This window comes from Miniopterus natalensis, chromosome 17 (genome assembly GCF_054644295.1).
Source record: "Miniopterus natalensis isolate mMinNat1 chromosome 17, mMinNat1.hap1, whole genome shotgun sequence".
Classification (NCBI taxonomy): domain Eukaryota; kingdom Metazoa; phylum Chordata; class Mammalia; order Chiroptera; family Miniopteridae; genus Miniopterus; species Miniopterus natalensis.
This window is the reverse complement of record NC_142097.1, coordinates 16,485,288-16,500,036: the sequence shown is the minus strand read 5'-3', so window position 1 is coordinate 16,500,036 and position 14,749 is coordinate 16,485,288. Positions and strand designations below refer to the sequence as shown.

General features: G+C 55.6%; 1 protein-coding gene across 1 annotated transcript in view; it reads right to left on the bottom strand.

Moving 5' to 3' along the window:
• Positions 1-2,016: 2,016 nt before the first annotated feature.
• Positions 2,017-14,749, bottom strand: part of MYO18A (myosin XVIIIA) — an 86,192-nt gene continuing 73,459 nt past the window's right edge. Inside the window, exons 33-42 of the mRNA XM_087826005.1 lie at positions 14,580-14,726; positions 14,099-14,212; positions 12,655-12,771; positions 12,378-12,461; positions 11,813-11,950; positions 9,607-9,792; positions 9,105-9,244; positions 8,252-8,296; positions 4,962-5,084; positions 2,017-3,741 (exon numbers count right to left, since the gene is read on the bottom strand). Of these exons, the coding sequence (XP_087682131.1) occupies positions 2,448-3,741; positions 4,962-5,084; positions 8,252-8,296; positions 9,105-9,244; positions 9,607-9,792; positions 11,813-11,950; positions 12,378-12,461; positions 12,655-12,771; positions 14,099-14,212; positions 14,580-14,726 (2,388 nt within the window). The 3' untranslated portion in view covers positions 2,017-2,447. The remainder of the gene's footprint in view (positions 3,742-4,961; positions 5,085-8,251; positions 8,297-9,104; positions 9,245-9,606; positions 9,793-11,812; positions 11,951-12,377; positions 12,462-12,654; positions 12,772-14,098; positions 14,213-14,579; positions 14,727-14,749) is intronic.

Genomic DNA, 14,749 nt, shown 5'->3' with positions numbered 1-14,749 from the left:
CAGACCCCTGGCAAAATGACAGCCAGGTTTCAACACTGGTTCATCCCATTGCTGGGCAGTGGCAGAGGCAGAGGGGAGGGGGTAACGCCATGCCTCTCTTTCCTGCTCTGTGGAGCCACAAGATCCCCCTGCTCCTACCTCTAGCCAGTCTCCTCGTGGCTTACTGCCACAGCTGTCAGAAAGCCTACAGCAGGCAGCCAGCCCCCTCCCCAGGGCAAGAGTCAGGCCTGGCAATTTGAACATTTTAACCAAATTGTTTAAAAAGCTTTCCTCCCCCCAAGCCACTGTCTCCTGCTCAAAGCTGTCACAAACAATTTGGTACATAAGCTAATTCCTGCTGGGCGAGCCCAGGGTGGCAGCCCCCTCCCCTTGCCTTAGCTACGATGCGTTCGTGTTCTGAATTCTCGCTGGTCCCCATCGCCAGATGGGAAGCTAAGCCACCACTCTGCCTCCGCCCCCACTCTTGGCAGTTTATCCATTCAAAGCCAGTCCATGCTGAGTCCAACTAGGTCCTCCCTCCCCCGATCCTTGTCTCTCGCCGGCTCTGTATTGGTTGGCTAGCTCCTGGCTTGGTGCCCACTCTCCCCACAGTGAATACAATCCTCCACGGAGGTGGTGTGTAGGGTTTCAGGACTACTCCTGTTTTCCTGGTGGACAGAAGGAGCTGTGCTGGTGGCTGGGGGAAGAAACAGGTTTTATGTGTTTTTGTTCTTGCTGGCTGTGGAGTCAAGGGTGACGATGAGCTGAGGGTACCCACTGGAGTCTGAAATCTACCAGTGTGGGATGGCCTGGCCAGGCCCATGTCTCCCTCTTCAGGTAGGGGCGCAGTGCTCAGAAGGGCCTGCCCCTCTGCTTTCCTAACCTCCCCCCACGGTCTATCAGCTGCCTTCCTGTGCCGGGGCAGCAGGGCACTCAGCAGGGCTGCAGAGGTGGTAGACATATATCATGACTCCTGTCCTTTCTCACTACGGAGCTGACATTTGACACGCTTCCTAGTGCACTTGAGACGCTTCCTGCTCTTCCCAGAGCACCTGCAACCATCTGCCACACAGGGGAAGCGACAGAGCAGTGCTGAGCCCAAGGGCTTGGTTTCACAGCAGGTCAGGGCCCAGGGAATCCGAGTTGGCCATGAGCATGGTCTGGGTTCAAGTTCCATCTTCCCCATCCCATCCCCCCAAATCCCATCCCATCACCCATCTCCAAACAGCTTCAGGTACCATTCACTTCCACTTGCTCCATTCCTTAAAACATAACTTGGTCTCTTCAGTACAAAAGGGACAAAGTCAGTGTACTTGTCACCTGCTCCACTGCACAAGCCCACAAGCGTGCGACAGGTGTGTGTTAGTTCATGCATCTAGGAAACAAATGCCTGGGCCTCAGGGGGCTGTGCTCTGGGGTCATACATCCTGGGAAGCAGCAAGCTTGCCCTGGGAGGGTAGCATGCCAGAAGCAGCTTCACATAACTGGGGTGATCCAAATGTCACCACCTGCCAGGGAAACTGGCAACAATGGGATTCCAGTGAGTCAGTCCCTGCCTTTCTTCCGAGGAGGGGGTGTGGGCAGAAAGGGCCTAACTGCTAGATCTCCTTCCCCGCAGGGAGAAGACAGGAGAGGCAGGAAAGTCAGGAGGGGGCTGTCACTCAGCAGCTGCTAATTTCTATTCATTAAAACTTTACAAGATGAACAGAGATGGGGTGACGCCCATGTGTGGGCTTCAGGTGGGAGGGGTGGGGAGAGAGTCAGGCATCTCAGGGTCTGCTGTAGGGTGCAGTAGTATGGGGGTGGGGTTGAACCTTGCACTCCTAGGCTTGAGATTCATGCCAGGGAGGAAGGAGGTGTTGCAGGGCAGGGGATAGCTGAGCAAAAGACCCCATGACAGCTGGTGGCCACTAATGCACCAATCCATACCACGGGGTCAGCCAGGGCCCTTTCTTGGGCCCGGCAAGAGCCCCTAGGTGTGCTGCCAGGCACACGTAGTAAACATTTTGCCCATGTGCTCTGCCCTGGGCTGGATGGAGGAGTGGTTAAGGATGAGTTGAATAGCCTCCATTCAGATCCTGGCCATATCACTTCCTGGCTGTGTGGCCTTGGCAAGTGACTTGACTTCCCTGAGCCTCAGCTTCCTCTTCTATAAAATGGGGCCAATCGGACCTTTGTCATGGGGTTAGTGTGAGGATTAAAAAGCATGCAAAGTATCCAGGAGGGTGCTTGGCCCGGGTTAGGGTTCGATACGTAGGAGCTGTGACTGACATCATCAGTGAGTTCAGCTGATTGGGCCCCGGGCTCTGACTGACTAACAGGTTAGCTGGCCTCCGCTCTCCGAGGCCAGGCGTGCCCGGGAGGAATGCCGGAGGGGCCTAGGTGGTGGCGGGTGGGGCAGGAGCACGTTAGTTCACTCTGAGTGGCACACGCCATGCTGCACTGCACGCCAGGTGCCACCTACTGCGCTAGTCGCTCTCGGGCCGGTACAGGTACCGCATCATCAGGCTGTCCACCTCCTCCTTCCGCTTCTTCTCCTCCTTCCGCGACGGGCGGCGCGCGGGCCCGGCCTTCTCATTCCCCGCGGCCGGGCCCTTCTTCACGCTGGAGCGGCTGTGGACCGAGACGGTAGAGCTGCTGGATGTTGAGGACGAGGATTCCGACTCCGACTCTGTTCTCTTTCTTCTCGATTTGGACTTTTTCTTGCCCTTCCGAGAGCGCCCCTTCTTCCGCCGTTTGTGCTCTGAGGAATCCTCTGAGCTGGAGCTGGAGCTGGAGCTGCTCCTTCTCTTGCCCCGGCTCTTGCGGCTGCTGCGGGACCGGGACCGAGAGACATCAGCGGCGGAGGCCGAGCGGCGGATGCTGGTGTCCCGCTCTGGGGCGTCCGGCTGGGCGCTCCGGGCACTCTGGATGCTCTTCCGGTCCTCCTCGGAGTCGGGCTCCAGGCTGCTCCGCTGGAACGGGACGGGCTTGTAGCTCAATACCTCGTTGATGGCAGCCTCCAGGTCTGGGTCCAGGTAGGAGTGACGGCCGACGGGGCAGACGCTGGAGCCGAGAGGCTCATCCGTGGCAGAGGCCGAGATGCGTGGCTGGTGTGGCACCGACAGGCTGCGGGCCAGCGATGGGTGGCTGTACTGGGAGTGGGCCTCACTCAAGGCCACGCTGGCTCCATCATCCCACTCACCCAGGTAGCCCCGGCCCAGGGACAGGCGGGAGTCAGGGCTTTCCCGGCCTAGGCCCGACGCCCTGCTCAAGGAAGGGCTGAAGGCCCTCGACAGGCTGTCCAGCCGGGAGGTGCTGCGGCGGGAACTGGGTGAGTTCGACAGCGAGAAGCTGGTGGAGGACCGGGCCCCATCCTCACCGGAGCCGCCCCGTGTGGCTGAGGAGGCCCGGCTGACAGGTGCAGAGACCGCCGAGGCCCTGTCAAAGTCTGAGCCCCACCGCTTCTCCAGGCCCCGGCTGGCATGGCTCCCAACCTCAGAGAAGATGGAGCCACGTTCACTTGGCTCCTCAGACCTCCTGCCCTGGCCTGGTTCCACCCTGGGGCTCAGGCGAGCCTTCCGGGGGGGCCTCTCGGGGGAGGCGGCCCGCTCGCTCAGGGTGGTGAAGAGTGACTCCGAATCCCCAGTGCCCCCGATGGAGTCCTTCAGGGTGAGCCTCTTCCGATAGCTCAGGGAGCTCAGCGCGGAGGCCGGCCTCTCCTCCGCCCCCTTGCCCTCCTTGCCCTCCTTGCCCTCCTTCCCGAGGGTGCTGAGGGCCGTTCTGAGGGCGGAGGTGAGACGGGGGAAGAGAGAACCAGTAGCGGGTTAGGAGCCGCAAAAAGAGAATGAGAGAGAGAGAGGAACAAGCATTAACCGTAGAGAATACAGACACGGGGGAGGGAGGAGAGAGCAGGAGGAGAAATCGGCAGCAGCTCTGGCAAAGTAGCAGTGAGAGCGTTGGAGGAAATGAAGCAAAATAATTTGCGTCAGTGAAAATAGCTTCATGGAGAATGTCATGTAAATTAGACTATTGTTCTATTTCATCACTTTTCCCCCCTCTAAAACGTTTAGTTCAATTTATTTCATTGTCAACTACCTGGAGCCTCGTGCCATGCCATGGTGAATGGCAGTGGGGCACGGAAGGCGACATTATCTGCAATAACAAAATGTTGTTCAGCCGAATAAATTAAACCAATTAGAGGGGGCCACTGGGTGCTTGTGGTGCGGGGCTGGACTTGGGAAGGGGACTCAGGGGAGTTGCAGAAGAAGAGGGACTACTTTTTATAGCCAGCCCACCTGCTGTCTCTGGGAGGGGGTGGGAAAGGGTGTGCACCGGGATGAGATGGCTCTGAGTTGGGGAGAAGGGGGAGAGAGGGGAATGTCAGCAGGGAAGTGGATGCTGGAAGGGTGGGAGCAGAGGACCGGTCTCCCTGCTGCCATGCTGGCTGGTAGGTGAGGGATGGGGGAGATAGGCGTCTGGATTCCAGGAGTCGCTGTCTGATCAGAAGGCTGTGAATGGGCCAGGACACAGTGGAGCAAGCCCTCCTGCCCGCCACCAGGGGTGTGAGCAGGAAGCATGGGGTGTAAGACAAAGTTCAGAGGAAGGAGAGAATGGGCAGCTGTGTCAGGGGAGTCAGAAGCATTGCCTTTTCTGCAGCTATTCCTGTTAAGATCTCCGCGGGCCCAAACTATCAGGTCGTTCAATCAACATTTGTTGAAGGAGGAAATGGGGATGAAGTTAAATCTGCACCAAACCAAAGCCCTGAGCCTGGCAGGAAGGTACTACCTGGGAGTAATAAGGGAGCCGCAGACCCTGACTAAGAAGAAGCCGAGCCTCCTGTGTTCATTCCACACGCCGGGGCCCTCCGAGGCCCCTCACGCTCATGTCACTCAAGAGACACAGGTGGCGTGAGGCCTACCTCTTTGGGATAAAGGCATACTGCTTATCCATCCCTGGGGAACGAGGTGGCTTTTCCTCCCAGCTCAAGGCCACATGCTCACCTGGAACTCTTCAAGCTGCCATCATCGGAAGCTGCCTTGGAAGGCCCCTTGTTTTTCGACAACCACGACTTGACCCCGTCGACCCGGTCCTCCAGCTCCGAGTCCACATCTGAGTCCCCCTCGCTATGAAATGAGGAGCAGAAGGGTAGGCAAGGCTGGGGAAGAGGTGATCACCGGCTGCCCAGCAGGGAGCGCTGGAGTGGCAGCGGGTGTGTCTTGGGCGGGGGTGGGGTGCAGGGTGGCATGCGCATCAGTGAGTCAGGGAGAACACAGAGGTTAGATAGAGCACACCATTCATAAGAACCCCGTCCCCACTCAGCAGGCCACACGGTGGGACAGCCACCAACAAGACCCTGAGGACCACGGGGGTACCTTCCACTCCACTTTGTGTGAGAGTTCAGCAACATAACCCAAATGAGAATAAGGAGATCATTCATTCACCAATTACACCTAAATGGCTCTTGGTTAAAAAGAGGAGTTCTGGGCCCTTCAGTTACTCCCTGAGGCCTAGTCTACTAGTTCTTATCTGCCCACTCCCCAAAATACAGTTGTAACTGCTGTAATTTTCCATGCCTGCATTGCAAGAGCTGGGCTGCTGGCCATGGGGCAGAAAAGAGAAGGGATTCATTATGACTTTAAATTAGCTTGAAACTGGAGTCTCCTTAGCTGATGGCAATGCCAACCTGGGCACTACAGGCCATATCCCAGGTCCATCCTGTGACTGCCCTGGCCCTTAAAAAACAGAAAGGAAAAAGAGGGGACAGCAGCCATTTCCCAAGGGGCTGGCAACAACTTCAGGATTTAAATTGAACTCTGGAGATCCTGTCGGGCCCGGAAAGTCCCAGACAAGGGCTCTGTCTCTCTCCAAGTCTCCTCTTCCATCCCTCAGACAGCCTCCAGTTCTGGTCAAGCTGGCCTGAGCCCTCTCCACTTGCAGGAAAGCCCAAAGGAGTCAAATTCTGAGGCTGGAGTCACGGTGACCCCCTCACAAAGCAGCAGGCGCTTGGAAACAGCTTCTGAGTGAGAAAGCTTCTAGAATTCTGCAAAATGTCTGCTCTCCACGTTCCCCTGCTACAGATATGCTAAGATTTCTCCTTGATATAAATTTCCTTTCATCTGTGTCAACAGGAGCAGCCCTGTTCCTGAATTATGTTCTTGAATAAATAGCCACACAGGCATGTGTGCGCGCATGCATGCGTACACACACACACACGCATGCGTACACACACACACACACACACGAAACCACCAGACTACACCAGACTCTATTCTGGGGACTGTGAGAGAGCATGACTCGTGGGGAGGGGAATAAAAAGGCATATTTTATGGGCTTCCGTCAAATACAGAATTATAACAAAGACAAGGCTGGCTGATGCCCCGGGTAAACAGGAGTTTAGCAGACAGCTCCGAAACCGCTAATGCAAGCCCTGTGCCCATCCGAGCCCGGCAGATTTACTATGGTGCAAGGGCCCCACGGAATGCCAATACCACCTGATTTATACGCCCGCGCAGAAAACCTCCTCCTCTAGCTTCAGAGCCTGTAATTTATCACCGCCGTTCATAACCATATTGATTGCCTTTAGAAAGGAGGTGCTGTATGCATCACAAAATCTATGTCTACATGTTAAAAGCGTTTCTGTATAAATCTCCCTTAATACCACGCTGTTTACTGCTTTCATTAAGGTTATGGCAATAACAACTGTATCTCTAAGTAAATCGAAACATTATTTTTCTGCCCGCCTTAGCACGCTCGCTCGATAACTAGGAGCTGAGGCCCAGAGCTGCTGAGGAAGGAGCCCCATCACCTCTCTCCATCAGCGGGAACCCAGCCTCGACTGCAAGCCCTTGTGCGCCTGCGTGAGTGCACACTGGTGTGTGTGTGTAGGCACCCATGTGTTGCGCCTGGCCATGATTTAGAATATGATCTTAAATGCACATTTTATCAGTCCTTGAAGCTCCTACAGCCCAAGGATGGCAGGGCTGGAGCACACAGGGGACAGACGCCATGGGCCCAGAATACGAATTTTCCTCCTCACATTCAGAGCAACAAATAGCCTGAGAAGCTGGCCTGCCTGCCCTCGCTTTCCCTTTGGTCTCAAGCATATAGATGATGTTTGGGTCTTTTCCTTAAATAATCAAGCCCGTAAACAAACTCCAGGGGCAGCAGGCTCAGGGGGCAGTTGAAATTTTAAATGGTTGGAATTAAACCTCATGTCAAATACAATTTATGTCCAGGCTCATGTGCTATTAGTTAACTGGGAGCCGAATCGCGGGGGAACAAACAAACGGAGACAGAACGGCGGGGGATATTAATTGTGTGTGACAACCGGGCTCCAGCGGCCCTCTATCACTGTTACACACTATTACATTTATCATTAGCTCTCACGAAGTCCTTTGCGCTGCCGCCAGCCCATCCTGGCCAGGGCAGGAGTCCTGCCAGGCAAGAGAGAGTGGGTGAGGAAACCCAATGCCATGCTAAAAAAACAATCTCCCAAAAACAGCCCTGTCAAACTTGATGGAGGACTGCCTGGGTTTGCCTGAAGGCCTGCGCATCTGCGCCTACTGTCCAGCTCCCACCCAGAAAGAGGGAAATGATGAGAGGGGTGGATTTACTGGGCTTCCCACCACCTGACAGCACCAGCACAAGGCCCTGGGGCCTCCCTCTGCCCGAGGTGCCCTCAGGGAGTAAAGTAAACACATCTGGTTGTGTTCCCTTCCCCAGCCACAGCAGAGCAGCCCCCGATTAGCTGCCTGAATGCTTTCTCCAAACAAGTGACTGCTAGATGCCCCTCATCTCCTACCCTCGCCTGCCAAAAGGAGTGGCAGACCTTTCAAAACGAAATATACCTGCTAAGTCCAGGCAGCTCAGGCTCCAAAGGAGCCCAAGGATGTGGACATATCCATCCCAAACAGACTTTTCCCCAGAGAAATAGGCTGGGGAGGCGGCTATGCTTGGTTTCTGAGGGAGGAGAGGGCTGGAGCACAGGAAGGCAGGCTGTGGGTACTAGTGACTGAGGCTGACCTCTCCTTTCTGATGGAGCCCCCATCCTGCCCGCCAGCCTGAGCCTTCCTGGGGGAGTGCACCTCATTGCCTGCCCTCTATCTCTGCCTGTCCCCCTGCCTTCCCTCAGGACAGAGTCTGCAGTGTTAGTGTGAGAGCCTAGCTTAGAGGAGATACAAGAGGCTGTGTGTCCCCATGCATCATGCAGCAGGCCGGTTGGGAGGCCAGTGTTAGGGGCGGTTAGACACACGCGAGGAGAGGCAGAGAGCGCATGCGCTCCAGTCCTCACGGTTTATTTTTTCTTTTCTGATATTTGGTCACCATGTCCTGCAAACTGGAAACAGAAAGAAAATGGTGGGCAGGGGGGCCAGAAGAAGACAGAAAAATCAACGGGCAAACCAAGGTGGACCCCTCAGCTGAGGACCTCTCTTTCTTCAGCAAGAGATGGCTCCAGCTGACTGACACCAGATGGCAGGATGAGTGATAATGCTGTCCTCAGAGGGAGGTCTGGGCCGCCCCAGGCACTGTTCCCCTGACCCAAAGGAGCAGGCCCCCTGGGACTTGCCTGCAGGATGGGGCCGTGGCCCTCATGCAGGAAGGAGGCAGCTCTAGGGGCTCTGCTTAGGGCTGCCTTTCAAGCTTCTCCAGGGCCTGACCACCCCCACACCACTGACTGCCAGTCTGCCTGCCTCATGACTTCCTTCTCAGCCTAAGACTACAAATCTCTCCATCTCTCCTAAACCATTCCTTGGGTGGGTTTTATGAGAGAAAACCTCTGGCACGGTAACAAGGCACCTCGCCCTTAAATCTCTCCTCTCCCCAGAGTAGGGCAGGCGCCATCGGAAATGCAGCTAAATGGGGGAATAACTCATCTCAAACAGGCAGAGCTGGAGAGCCAGGTCCAGGGGAGGCCTGGGAGGGAGGGCAGGGAGGAAGAGGGGAGGGGTCCAACCCAGGCAGCACCTGTCCTGCCCTCAGCTGCTTCAGGACAGGTCCATGCTGGGGTTTGGCAATGAGAGGAGGGAGGCTGGTGACTCAGTGACAGGGAGACAGAGGCTGCAGCTGCTCTACCTGGTGCCCTAGTCCAGAGGGGGTCAAGAGGGCCTCCGTGCTGTCAGAAGCTGCCTAGAGGCCCCTCTTACCTGTTGATGAGGTCCTCATTCTCATCACTCTCCATCTCATCCTCAATGGCGGCCTGCAGGTCCCCGATGCGCTTGAATGCCAGTTTTAGATCAGCCTGCAGGCTCTGGTTAGCAGCCTCCAGACTCTCCAGATCCATTTCCTAGGAGAGAAAATTGGTAGTCCAGTTCATAGGAGGGCTAGTCTCTCATCCAGCTGTCCCAGAAAAAGCCCACTTCAAGGCTCTCTCAGCCAGGCAGGAGCTTTATTTATTGATTTATTTATTGGCTTTGGTGTTGCTGGGCTGTTGGGCCTGGTCTTGCCTGATGGAGACTCCAGGACCACCCTTGGCCCCTGGCCTGCCCTCAGGGCTTCCTGGACTGTCCTCTTGACATGTCCTCTTTCCTTTAATTCTCTAAACCATGGTTTCTTTGCAGCCCACCCCCACCAGCCCAGGGGTAAGGTGTGCGCTTAGGAGCTGCTTGGAGAGCTGCCAGCTTGGGGCCCCAGGGTGGGGTGCATTACCAGTTCATGCTTCTTGCGGCTTGCCTCAGCCTCCTTCCTGGCCAGCTCGCCCATCTCCTCCTTGGTGTCCCGGAGCTGCCGCTGCAGTCTCTTGTTCTGCTCTTTCTCCCGGTTCTCAGCTGCTGTGCGCTGATCCCGCTCCTCAGTCAGCTTCTCCATGTTCTCCTTGAGCCGGGTGGCCAGGCTCTGGACAGGGAGGCGGGAAGAGGGGCCCATCAGCCAGGCAGAGAGAGGGCTGTGGCGGAACTCCGGAGCCAGGAGGCCTGGGGTCTGCTCCAGCTCCACCACTCACTGGTAGGTGGGCAAGCAGCTAAAGCCCTCTGAGGCAGCTTCTTTGCCTTTCTGTAAAATGGGAGAATACTACCTAGTCCCCCGTGGGTCTCTTAAGGACTGAGTAAGGTAAAACACGTGGAGGCACTCTGGAAGATCAAAGGTGCTAGCATGATCATTTTCGCTACCAAGGTCTGGCTGTAGCCTGGGCTGTCCATATTGACACCATGTGTGGGGCCTCCATGAGCAGCAGGCTTCCCTCAGTAACCCTGAACCCAGAAGCACAAAAAGCTAGATCCTGAGCTCAGAGGTATATGGCTTTACTGAGAGTTCCTGGATCAGGAGACAACAGTCATATTCCTAGCACAACGCCTTCCTTCTAAGCCTGATGAATCTCTCTTCCCCCAGGGACTTGAACACATTTTTTTCCTGCTGGGCCGTAGGATGCTGAGCAGGAGATGATCTGGAGATTGGGGCAGAAGGTGAGGGCAGGACCCTGGTTCCACTCTGACTGCCGTGGCATCTCTACCTCTCAGCCCTCCAGTCTCTGTGTCTCTAAAATAACAGCGCTAGGCTACCTGATCTCTGAGGGCCATTTGTGTTTAATATTCTCTGCATCTAAACCACAATATTGCCTTTCTGAGCAGGAAGGAAAATGAAAGAGAGAGCTGAGGGAAGGGGCTGGCGCCCATGAGGAAAGGAGACAAGGACAGCAGGTTTGTCCTATATCCACCAGACCAATGACCTCTTCTGCCCCTTGATAGCTTTGTGACCTTGGGCAACCTACTTAACCCTTCCAGTACGTAAAGTGGGGATCAAAATATTACCAAGGCAGGACATGAACTATTAAGTCTCTTCTAACTCTCTCTAGCTCTCCCAAGGACCGTAGCCCCATCTAGGGGGGGTTCAGCTATATTCTCTCCCTAGGTCAAGTGTATTAATGCCCTCTGGCTGCCTACAACCAGCCCCACAGTCACCTGTTTCTACCCCTACCCTAGTGCCTGCTCCACCGATGAGGGGTGGACGGAAGGTGGCCGGGGTGCTCCTCAGCACCCACTCCCCTGAACACAGTTCTTGTAGAGAACCGTCAGTGCTTAGACACAAGCGTCCAAGGACTTAACAATAGGGTGAGGGGGGTGGAGACCCAGCGAGAGAAGGCTGCCTGCCTCTTTCTTCTTCCGTGCTCTGCCGGAAAGGCAGGGAGCTGGAGCATGCTGGCTCCAGGGCGTTGGATGGAATGGACTGAATCTGGAGTATGGAGATACAGTTGAGAGGAAGGAGAGGTAAAAAGAGAAAAGAAGTGAACAGAAAAAAGGAGAAGGGTTGAAGGGGAGAGAATGAAAAACAGAGAGAGAGGAGGAATGGGGGGTTGGAAAAAACAGGGAGAGGATAAGAAAGGGAAAAAAGATTAGGGAGAGGAAACATAAAAGAGAACAGAGAATGGGGCAGAAATGCAGAGAAACGATGAGGGAAGGGGGAGAATCAGAGAGGAGAAGGGTGGGAAGAAGTGAGGAAGAAAGGGAATAAAAGAGGGGAGGGAGAGAAAGAGAGCAGTGAGATGAGAGAACAGACCTCAGCCTCATGGAAGTGGCGCCATTCGCTGCATATTTATGACCCTGCCAGAGAGCGAGTGAGGCGGACCTGCGGGGGGAGCTCATGGTGGAGGAAAATATGAAGACGAAAAGCTAAGCTGCTCTGGTCCCTTGGCAGAAAGTAAGCACGAAAACAGAATGTAAAGCAGGCAGGCTCCGTGGTGCCCAGAGAACGGGCCAGGCAGGCAGGGGAGAAGGCACCGCCCTGTCAGCTGGCCTGGCAGCTTGGCAGCGGCCTCTTAGGAGCATCCACGGGCCTGCCCGGCCCTGCTTAGCATGTGTGGCTCTAGCTGCAAGGGCAGCTCTGCCTTGGTCATCGTGGACCAGGAAAAGTGTGCACCCACCTCCAGCCGCTTCACTTGGGTCCTTTCGAACTCCAGGCGCGTCTCCAGCTCTCGGATCTTCGCTTCCTGCCTGCTCACCAAGGACTTGTCCACCATGGACTGCTCTAGGAACTCCACTTGGCTCTGGAGGGCTTGTAGCTGGGGGTGGGCAGCATAAGAGAAGAAAGAACTGAGCCCAGGAGGGAGGGGGCAGAGTCTGGGGCTGGAAAGATCACCATGGTGACCAGAGGGCTGAGGGAGGGAGGGATGTACAGGGGAGGTGGAAGAATGGGGCTCAGAGCCAGAGGCATTTCCCACCTGGCCCAGCGCTGGCACCGATTGAGCCCTTTGGAGAGAAAGGAGAAAGCTAAGGACCAGAGAGGGAATAGAAATGTGAAATGAAGCAGCTGAAGCCAAAATGTCTGCTACAGCAATATGGCTCCAAGCCTAGCTCTCTGCACTTGACGCTGCTCCGTGGATTACTGATAGCAGAGAGAAGTGCTTGCTATCCCGTGAGCTTGGGGCTTCATCTCCATGTATGGTCATCCCACATGGTCTCTCTACCAAGGGAGACCTTGGTTCCCACCTTCTCCTGGAGCTCTTGCTTTTCCTTGTTGGCTTCTTCTAGCTGAGCCTGGAGGTCATTCATTTGAGCCAGGTCCCGGGAGGCCTGGGAGAGGAGTGAGTGCTGAAGCAGGATCCCCCATAAATCTCAAATCTCCCCCACTCCACCCTACCCTGAGTGCCAGGGACTGCAGGCCCTGCAACCTCTCCAAAGAAGTGGCTGCCCTGCGGACCTCTGAGGAGGACCAGGGGGCAGTGTCTGTGGCACAGGGTGGGGCAGGCACTCCTGGGCAGGGTACCTGAGCCACAGCTGCCTTGTGCTTCTTCATCAGCTCATTCATGTCCTCCTGATCCTCCTCCAGCCGGTTCTGGATCTCGTTCTTCTCACGCTGAAGGCGGCTCAGCTGCTCCTCCAGCTGGAGAGAAATAAAGATAGATCAGAGGGCCCCAGGCTGGGCATGAGTCCGAACCTTCCCATGTCACTTCCAATGGGAGGGGCATGATGAGGAGGCCGGGTCCACCTGCTAGGTGGGTTTCAGGACCAGTACGATCAGGGAGCTGCCTGTCCTGCTCTGGACCAGGGAGCCGAGGGAAAGGGCTGTCTTTGCAGCACAGGCAACCCTGGGCTAAATGACAGCTCCTTTCTGGCAGCTCTTTGGAGGCTAATGAAAAGGCAGAAAAGGTCTGCCCAGAATAAGCGACCCATCATCCTGGCACTAGCAGTCTAGGCCCTAACCTTTATGCCCTCTGCCCTCTTCAGGCCCCAGGAAGGACCCCTCAAATCTGTGAAGCTCTTTCGGCATGGGCTCTGGTTTCCCCTGGGATCCCCTGCTCCCTGGCTGTCCAGTCCCCACAGTCAGTCCATGCCTGGGGGGAGGGGAAGAGACAGCCAACAGCAGCTTCAGGAAATGAATGAATCTATTAGCCTGTAATTCCAAACCAAAATGACTGCGTTGGCTCCTTCTCTGCCCCATCCATCTTGTTACCGGGCTGTGGGGAGCTGGGGAAGCCTCTGCCAAGAAATTTATTAACTCGGATTTAAATAAAATGGTAATTTTATAACAGCCTTTTTTAACACAATTAAGGAATTTAAATTACTCACCTGAAAACTGCTGAAAAGCACAAATGTCATGGGGATAAATCAAGCCTGGGAGATGGCCATCAGTAGCCGGGTGGCTGGCTATGGGGTTGTGAAGCCCCGAGCCAAGCCCAGCCTCCTCCCCTGCCCCATTCCCTGCCCGAGATGGTACCGGTGGCCACACACCAGTAATGAATTCTCGGCCAGCTATGGATGGGCCATGGGAGAAGTGGGGAATTAAAAGGGAGACATTAAATAAGAGTGCTAATTAGCTGCCGCTTGGGCTTGTCAGTGGGCTGGCCAGGGGAAGGGGAGGGAAACGAGCCATCCCATCCCCTTATCGGTGCTTTTGCTAATCTCTAGGCACCTGCTTACATCCCTCAGCCACATTAGCTGCTTTTATTAATGGTGTTGGGGCCTGTAGCCAAGCTCCCACAGGCAGGCGGTAAACAGGGAGATGGGCCCTTGCTGGCTCCCTCTGTTACCTTGCCCCTTCCCAGGCCTCTGCTGTTAGTGGGGGAGACAGAGGGGTAAGGTCTGCTGTCCCTGCAGAAAGTCCTGGTGTGAAGGGACCTGTCTGGGGAAGGGTCCCTGTCTGGAGTGAAGGCAGCCACTGCACAGCTCTATTCTCCCTTATCCCGGCCCTGCACACCCCAGCTCCTCACCGCTGTCTTGGCTTTGGCGATGTCATCAATCTGCAGGTGCAGGTCTTCGATCTCCACCTCCATTGCTTTGCGTGCTTTCACGGCCGCTGCACAGGTGAACTCTGACTCCTCCAGCTGGACACAGAGCCACCCCCGCCCCAGGGAGAGATGTCAGCCATTTTCTGGGGATAGGAGGGCTATGCAGGGTGTTCACAGGGGAGAGGGAGCCCAGGCTCTCTCCTTTCCGCCTCTGTTTACTTAAGACACCAGGACCTTGGGGTGTTGTGGCATCTCTTCCCATGACAGGAGTGGGTGCTGGGCCCTACCCACAGCATCCCAGGACTTTGCAGTCACACTATACATCATGCAGAGACCCTGGGGAGTATGGTTGTTACAAGTGACTTCTCTCCACTTCCCTGTCACCTTCCTTCCCAAGGACTCAAGAAAACTGAAAAATAAGCTCAGTTGCCCTGAGAGCTGACCACGTTCTCTCTGCAGATACCTGGTTCTTCAGCTGGGCAATCTCCCTCTTGCTGGGTGCATTGTTCTTCAGGTGGTCCAGCATGATCTGGGCATCTGCCAGCAGGGCCTTGGTGCGCTTCAGGTCTTTCCGGAGCCGCTTCTCTGACTCAAAGTCCCGCTGGTTCACCTGGGTGGACATCAGAATTTGGG